Raw genomic sequence first — 8,375 nt, forward strand, 5'->3', positions numbered from 1 at the left:
ATTGAAGGTAGTATACGAAACAGCATGCCACACCTCTCGTCTGGCACTGCCCGCACACACCCTGCTGATTAGACTGGCAGACCACAGTGATTAGGTGTGTGTGTGTGGATCACTGACTGACTGAGTGTGTTAAGCTGTCTGCAGAGGGTCTTGGCAGATGGCAAATCAGATTTTTCTCTCCTCCCTCTCTACCTCCGTCTCTTCATGGACACAATGCCACAACTCCTTTCATCCCTCCATCCTGTGAACCTCTCCTCCCATTTTATCGCTCCAAGCGCTGAGCGAGGCAGCAACTGTTCTCTTGGACACCTCTGATTTTCCATCAGAGCTATTTCTGCCTAGGAGCTGCAGTTCAGCTTCAGAACACACACCTCCCCTCTGTGCCTATAGCAGTACTCCTCACTTCCACATTTTCTCTTTTGTTTCTCCCCCATTGAAACAGTGGCTAGGCTGTCAATCTGAATTGTTGATGGTTTGTTTGATAGCTGAACTGATGCCAGTGACCTGCTATAGAACTGTACTGAATCACCAGAGAAGTTAAGTGTTGTGCTACCCCTATCCCTTCACCTCTCCCCCTCATGGCTCTTCCATCCTCTCCCCCTCATGGCTCTTCCATCCTCTCCCATTAGTAACACCACATGAGGAGACAATGGAAATATGTACCGGCTAGAGGTCGACCGATTATGACTTTTCAACGCCGATACCGATTATTGGAGGACCAAAAAAGCCGGTATCGATTATTGGAGGACCAAAAAAGCCAATACCGATTAATCGGCCGATTTTTTTTAATTTATTATTGCTTATTTATTTGTAATAATGCCAATTACAACAATACTGATTGAACACTTATTTTAACTTAATATAATACATCAATAAAATCTATTTAGCCTCAAATAAATAATGAAACATGTTCAATTTGGTTTAAATAATGCAAAAACAAAGTGTCGGAGAAGAAAGTAAAAGTGCAATATGTGCTATGTAAGAAAGCTAACGTTTCAGTTCCTTGCTCAGAACATGAGAACATATGAAAGCTGGTGGTTCCTTTTAACATGAGTCTTCAATATTCCCAGGTAAGAAGTTTTAGGTTGTTGTTATTATAGGAATTATAGGACTATTTCTCTCTACCATTTGTATTTCCTTAACCTTTGACTATGGATGTTCTTATAGGTACTTTAGTATTGCCAGTGTAACAGTAGAGCTTCCGTCCCTCTAGTTAGTTAGCGCGCGCTAACTAGCTAGCCATTTCACCTCGGTTACACCAGCCTCATCTCGGGAGTTGATAGGCTTGAAGTCATAAACAGCGCAATGCTTGACGCACAACGAAGAGCTGCTGGCAAAACGCACGAAAGTGCTGTTTGAATGAATGTTTACGCGCCTGCTACTGCCTACCACCGCACAGTCAGATACTTGTATGCTCAGTCAGATTATATGCAACGCAGGACACGCTAGATAATATCTAGTAATATCATCAACCATGTGTAGTTAAGTAGTGATTATGATTGATTGTTTTTTATAAGATAAGTTTAATGCTAGCTAGCAACTTACCTTGGCTTACTGCATTCGCATAACAGGCAGTCTCCTTGTGGAGTGCAACGAGAGGGAGGCAGGTCGTTATTGCGTTGGACTAGTTAACTGTAAGGTTGCAAGATTGAATTCTCCGAGCTGACAAGGTGAAAATCTGTTGTTTGTCCCTGAACGAGGCAGTTAACCCACCATTCCTAGGCCGTCATTGAAAATAAGAATGTGTTCATAACTGGCTTGCCCAGTTAAATAAAGGTATAAAAAAAAATAATAATTGGCAAATCGGCGCTCCAAAATACAGATTTCCGATTATGAAAACTTGAAATCGGCCATTCCGATTAATCAGTCGACCTCGAGTACCAACTCTTCTCAGCAAACACTCCATCCCTTTCCCTTTTTTTGTGTTTATAAGCCACATAGCCAGTTGAGCTCCAACAGTGCAGGACAAAGTGAAGGAAAACAATACAAATATGATCAAACGGATAATAATAATTGAAATTAGCCCCCTCGTTATCAATCTGCGCCCTCAAGTATATTTCAGACCGCAGAAATGGTGTCGGCAGCAGTTGTGTGTACCACACTTTCTGACTGCTTCCACCTTCATGTGTCTTGGGGAGTGCTGTTGTCTAGACTGTAACTTGTGTGGGAGGACGGATGAGAACCCACCTGGTGTGTGTAACCCTGCTCAGTGTGACTGTCTGATTAGCATGTTGTAGAGGCAGGTGTGGGGCTCAGCTGCAGGTAACTCAACCTCCCCCTGGCTCATTGGCACCCACAACACGATCAAGAGCTAGGGGCTTCATATGCCACACACACACCAACCACTTATTTTCTTTGTCCCTTTCTGCCTTCCTTGAATAGAACATGTAGGCTCATTTCTAGGTAAATTGCTTGTCTTGATCTTTGTTACTACCCGTAACAGATTTCACTTAAGTTTGTCTTACTCCTTAACCTAGCCAGCCTGTAAAAATGCACCAGAGGTCCCTCCCTCGCCCTTTAGTAAAATGGCCGCCATACCCCTGTTGCTAGCCTTTCCTCCTGGTGGAAGCCGCTCTCTGCCAGGCTCCCGGAAGTTAATGTCCATCCCCAGCAGACTGTGAGGGCGTAAGCCCTTGTCTGCAGGAGATTAGCCTGTGTGAGGGGGATTAAGAAGTGTGTGTGTGTGTGTGTCCGTAAGTATGTCTCCGTGTGTATGTGTGTTTACAATTAGCCTCAAGTCTGACCCTCTGTGGTGCGACTACTGTTTGGCTGTAGGGGTGTAAATCCCATTCCTTATTACTGTGTATACACACACGCACTCCTTATTACTGTATCCACAGACTGCATGCAACATCCGCTGCCCCCTAGGCAGACCATGGGGCCCACTGATTAGGCCTAAGCTAAGCTCCGTGCTTAGATTGTGTGTCTGTGCATGCAGCGTTCTTTTCCTAACTCCTTTCTTTTCATCCCCAACCAGAATGAAGAATTGGATAAGAAGTATGCTGGCCTTTTGGAAAAGAAATGGACCTCAGTCATCAGATTACAAAAGAAGGTTTGTGGTTTGTTTCAGGGATGCTGGTGGGGATTCTGTCTGCTAGTCTCGGCCCATGACTGCGGTGGAACATCATCTGATCACAAATTCACCATACACGGCATATTAAAAAGGTTACAGTTCGAGGAATTGAATGTGTTAACCCAATGCCCTTATGATATGATGAGATTGTTTGATATGGCTGGCTCTCATGTGTTTGCTTAGCAGTACACTGAAGCTGCCTGCAGAGATTTCCATGTATCAGCAAGCTTACATTTGCCATTTGTACTTGCGTAGTACAAAGTATACACTGTACTGTATTCCAAAGTGCTTTACATTGTAAGTGGTACATTTCCCACCTGATGAAAACAGCCAGTTTCCTTCTGTAATAATGTAATACCACATATCTTACTGTGATGGTAACTGAGTTGCCATGTCTGACCCCCAGGTGATGGAGCTGGAGTCGAAGCTGAACGAGGCCAAGGAGGAGATCACCCTAGGTGGGCCCATAGCCCAGAAGCGTGACCCCAAAGAGTGGATCCCTCGCCCGCCGGAGAAGTACGCACTGAGCGGCCACCGCTCCCCTGTCACACGCGTCATCTTCCACCCAGTCTTCAGCGTCATGGTGTCCGCCTCCGAGGACGCCACAATAAAGGTCAGTAGAATATAATAATCATCATAAACATCAACAGTCTTTACTCTTTCTAAGTTTTTCTCCAGGTTGGTTGCCAAGGTCCCTGAAGACTGCCTAAACAGTGAAACAATGTACAAACAACGTGATCATCATAATAGGGGATGCCAGCAACCCACCCCATACAACTTCCCAACGCTGTCTTGGCAACTTACTTCATCTACTTGACTTGTATGCGTGTTGACTGTGTATGTATAACTGTAACCAATCAGGCATAGTACAAGTGTGTAATCAGGCCACATTGATATTGTAATGGCATACTTCTAGTGCCAATCCAAGTTGGCATTTTGAGAAAATGACTTCAACATATGTATTTTGAAATACATTTCAGAATTAAATTGTTCTAAAGCATATAGTATTGTTATTTGACCTATTCTACGACCAATTATAAACTGGGTGGTTCGAGATCTGAATGCTGATTGGCTGACAGCCATAGTATATCAGACCGTATAACAAAATGTTTATTTTTTTACGTTGATAACCAGTTTATAATACCAATTAGGCACATTGGGGGTTTGTGGTATATGGCAAATTTACAACGGCAATGGTCGATGCGTCATGCATAAGAACACACTTAGCCGTGCTATATTCGCCATATACCACACCCCTCAGGCTTTATTGCTTAAATATTCCAAATATATGATTCCACTCATTGTCGTTTGTTAATCACAGCTGTTTCTGTATTGTACTATACTCTTTGGACATGTGCTTGTGAGAGAGGGAGAGAAAGAGGGAGAATGCTGTAGCAGGCCTCTTTCTCCATCAACTTGCATTGGATTTGCTTATGCTGTATAATATACTCTGTGAGTGTGTGGATTTCTTTAGATATTGTTTTCACAATAACAGAGGAGAGATGTTCATAAAAGGACACTATTTTGCTTTTATCTGCATTCCCAAAGCGATAAGCTCTGCTTCCTTGTTATTCATTCATTCACCCTGATTCGTCCGCCATCCAGGATTGGTCTGCTGCTCTACCACAGCTAGATACCTTCATACCCCAGTTCCTCTGTTCCGTATAAATATTTGTGCTGTATATTTTATTCATGTGGAATCAGACTCCTGTTCTCTGTTTTGCCATGCTACCCTTCATTCTCTATTTGACTACACTACCACAAGGGGCCTCCTCTGGCACCACCTACTTCGCCACCACCTCCTCCCAGCTACCCCTCTTCATTCCCAGCACCCCCCTCCCCCTTATCTTCCGCTTGAGTGCTGGCCCCTCCGCCTCGACCGCTATCCATCCAACCCGGAGCAGGCCCAATCAGGCCCCAAATCTCACAATCTGCCCCCTCCCCTCTTATGCCGCCTCTTCTTTCCTGGCCTGTCTCGCCTCACTCTTGTCCCCTACTTTCCCTCCAAACCTTGCTGTTAAATCTTATACTGGGGAGCTGAACTTAAGAGCTCTGCACTCTCTGACATTCTCTCTATTTCTCTCTTTCTCTGACATTCTCTCTTTGACATTCCGCTATGGCTGTGTTAGTTTGCCTGCAGTCAAACTAGTCTCTTTTTTTCCCTCTTTGTTTAGTATGCAGGGAGTAATTGTCACGGGGCTTTGGTGCTCTGCGGACAAACTGCTTCCTCTCACTCCTTCCCTCACTCCTTCCCTCTCTTACTCCCTCTCTTCCCTTGTCCACTGCTCTCCCTTCTGCTAATGTAGCAAATCTATACAATCCTTTTTTTAACTTGTTACCAGCCTTGAGCTCGCCGCCTTGGCAGTATTTAAATCAGCAGGTTTTGTGAGCAGTGAGCCTTCTCTATTTCACTCTCTCTTGCTCTCGGTTTCTCCCTTCGCTTTCTCTCGCTCTCGCTCTCGCTTCCCCCCCACCTCCCTTTCTCTGCAGCGTGATAAGAAACCCTGTCACACAAAACTAGACTGAACAGCTTGAGGTGAACTACTGCTTATGGCAAGAACGACATATGCCTTTAGCATATACTGGACCCCATTATTTTAGTGACTATTTTATAGTGTCTTTCTCTCACAAGTGGGCCTATATTAATTACTGCCTTGGTATTTTGATTTTTCTTTAAATTGAATATAGGTTATCTTCAGTTGGTCAATGGAAATACTTAATCAATTTGTATCTCGCTCTTAGAGCCACATTGTTACGAGTGGCTAACATAAACACTAAATTAATCTCATGCTGTTGTCAGTACATAAGCACAGTTCATTTTCAGGTTAGCTTCCTCTGACCTTATTACCTAATGACCTTCTGCAGTGCATCTAGACTGCACTTTACTGAGCTAATATTCTACATGGGTCTGCAGACGAAAATGTCATAAAAGCTGGAATTGCACCACCATGTTTCACTACCCCGCCACTTGCATAGGTAGCACAAGCTCAGCAAACCAAGTGATGGTCTTGGTGGTACTGGCAGACTTAACACCACGCCATACTGGGTGGATTTTGTGGTACACTAGACTTGAAACAGGAGGGGAGAGGGAGCGGGTGGAGTTGGCAGTGGAGAAAGCCCAAATGAGGCAGAAGGAGGGGGCTTCTGTCACTGTCTGCCAAAATCCAGCCCCCACCACCCTGCTTGCTCAGCGGTGGAGGAAAAGCTTATCCCCACTGTGCCTGTCTGCCTGGAAACACAGGGTAATGTGATAGCCATTATGCTTGAGATGCAGCCAAACTAGTGTTTTTGAACTTTTTATTTAAGACTCAAATCCCACTGTCAGTATAGACACTCATATTTATTCAACCACCATAGTCTTACTTTTGGATTAGTTCCTTCTGACTATCCCAATATGAGGATATTTGAATTGATACGCTTCACAGACTAATGTAGTCTTCTAGAAACAGTCATTTAATCAGACAAGGAAGATTTAGAAAATTGTAATATGTATGGGGTCTGTGTTTGCATGTTGAGACGCTGTCTGGCTTGTAGGGTCATGATTCTGTGCTATTTGGAGCTCTGGAGACATCTCAGACAGTGAACTGTGGTAGCTAATGTCTAGAGAGTTTGTCTGGCACCCCACCCAGGGTGTGTTGGAGCTCCTGTGATATGACATATAATATGATCTGCTATCCCCATCTCTCTCTGCCATTCTCAGCCTGGAGGCAGTGTCACAGGGTGCAGGCTAGACTAGACCGTGGTATTTGGTCTCTGTGGAGATTTTTTAGATATTTGAGAGCAGCCGAGGTGTGCGTTTCTGTTCAGGTGTTTGTGTTCATGTGTGTTTTGTTCACACAGCAGCTGAAGTTTAGAATTGTGTGTTCATGTGTGATCTTCTCTCTCATCTGAGGTGTGTTTGTGTTCTCATTTTCATGTGTGACATGTTTAGACAGCTGAAATAGTGTTTTCTCTCCTCACCAGGTGTGGGACTATGAGACAGGAGACTTTGAGCGGACGCTGAAGGGCCACACTGACTCTGTCCAGGACATCTCCTTTGACCAGACTGGCAAGCTGCTGGCCTCCTGCTCTGCAGACATGACCATCAAGCTGTGGGACTTCCAGGGCTTTGAGTGCATCAGAACCATGCATGGTGAGGGGACAGGAGAGGATGGGTGGGACTGGTTGGAGGATATTATTTGTCTTAGACTATGAGGAGGACCAGGGATGGTGAGGTATGTCTGTTTGGTTCAGGCAAAGCATGGATGAGCAATTCCCGACGTGTATGTGAGAATGTGTTTGGATGGTGCGTTGGGACACAGGTGCTACCGATGCTGTTCATTGTCATGTATGCTATGGCTCATCCTCACTGAAGTTCATGGCAATCTGTTCCAATTCACAGAAAACCCAGTGAAACAAAAGAGCTTCACACAACAACCAAATGATCTGTCACACAGGCTTTAATGTTAATGCCAGCCATTCCACACTTCTTAATATCCTCCCCAATCTAACTCCTATAGGCGGTGGGGACTTGTTCTCTCACCATCTCTCTGTCTCTCTCAGGAATTCAGTCATTTGCACCGTTTAATATTAAGATTTGGAGTGCAGAATATGAGAAGCCTTTTTGTATTCACACACACACACACACACACACATACACCCTCTAGACAAGGTGCTATTTCTCATATCAGCACTCTAAATGTACCAGTCCTTAGGCAGTGTCACTGCCCCCTCCCCTCTTTTAAATCCTAATTGCTGCATAAATTGAAGCGGCATATTTTACGTGTGCCTTCAGGCCCCACTGAAACAGGAGGACACCACTGGAGTGGCTTTCCTATTCTATTGGAACTGTCGAGAGCCCCTAAAACATATCAAAACTTAATGTTTGACATCATATGCCCCTTAAAATCTCTGCCAAAATGTCTCAAATTGCCCGGACTGAGAAGTATACTACATGAATGCATATGAATGCTTAATGTAAATAAGCTGAAAATAAGCTCTTGACTAGGACTCAGTCATTTTTTAATCCATGTTCGACTTGTAAAGGTTTTCAGTGTGTGTGTGTGTGTGTGCGCGTGAGAGATATTAGCAGTCTCTCTCCAATCCGTTTTGGGTGTAATTTACACCGCGTCAGTTAGAGCTGGCATGTTGCCCCAAAACAGACAGGCTGTGTTCACACTGTGAAGAAACGAGAGCTCGGGGACCTCTTCTCTTTGTCTCCATCTCTCTCTCTCTGCGCCTGCCAGTTCCACTGCGCCATCTTTCCTGTCATCCTCCCATCCCCTCATATTCTCATCCTTTCATTCTCCTTGAGTTCCTTTCT

General features: G+C 44.5%; 1 protein-coding gene across 4 annotated transcripts in view; it reads left to right on the top strand.

Annotated features, from left to right (window-relative positions):
* LOC112239972 (lissencephaly-1 homolog A) overlaps positions 1-8,375 on the top strand; it is a 65,005-nt gene that overhangs the window by 39,500 nt on the left and 17,130 nt on the right. For all 4 annotated transcript variants that reach the window (XM_042296143.1, XM_042296146.1, XM_042296144.1 and 1 more), the window contains 3 exons: positions 2,978-3,052; positions 3,480-3,686; positions 7,037-7,205. In XM_042296143.1, the coding sequence (XP_042152077.1) occupies positions 2,978-3,052; positions 3,480-3,686; positions 7,037-7,205 (451 nt within the window). The remainder of the gene's footprint in view (positions 1-2,977; positions 3,053-3,479; positions 3,687-7,036; positions 7,206-8,375) is intronic.

This window comes from Oncorhynchus tshawytscha, linkage group LG13 (genome assembly GCF_018296145.1).
Source record: "Oncorhynchus tshawytscha isolate Ot180627B linkage group LG13, Otsh_v2.0, whole genome shotgun sequence".
NCBI lineage: Eukaryota > Metazoa > Chordata > Actinopteri > Salmoniformes > Salmonidae > Oncorhynchus > Oncorhynchus tshawytscha.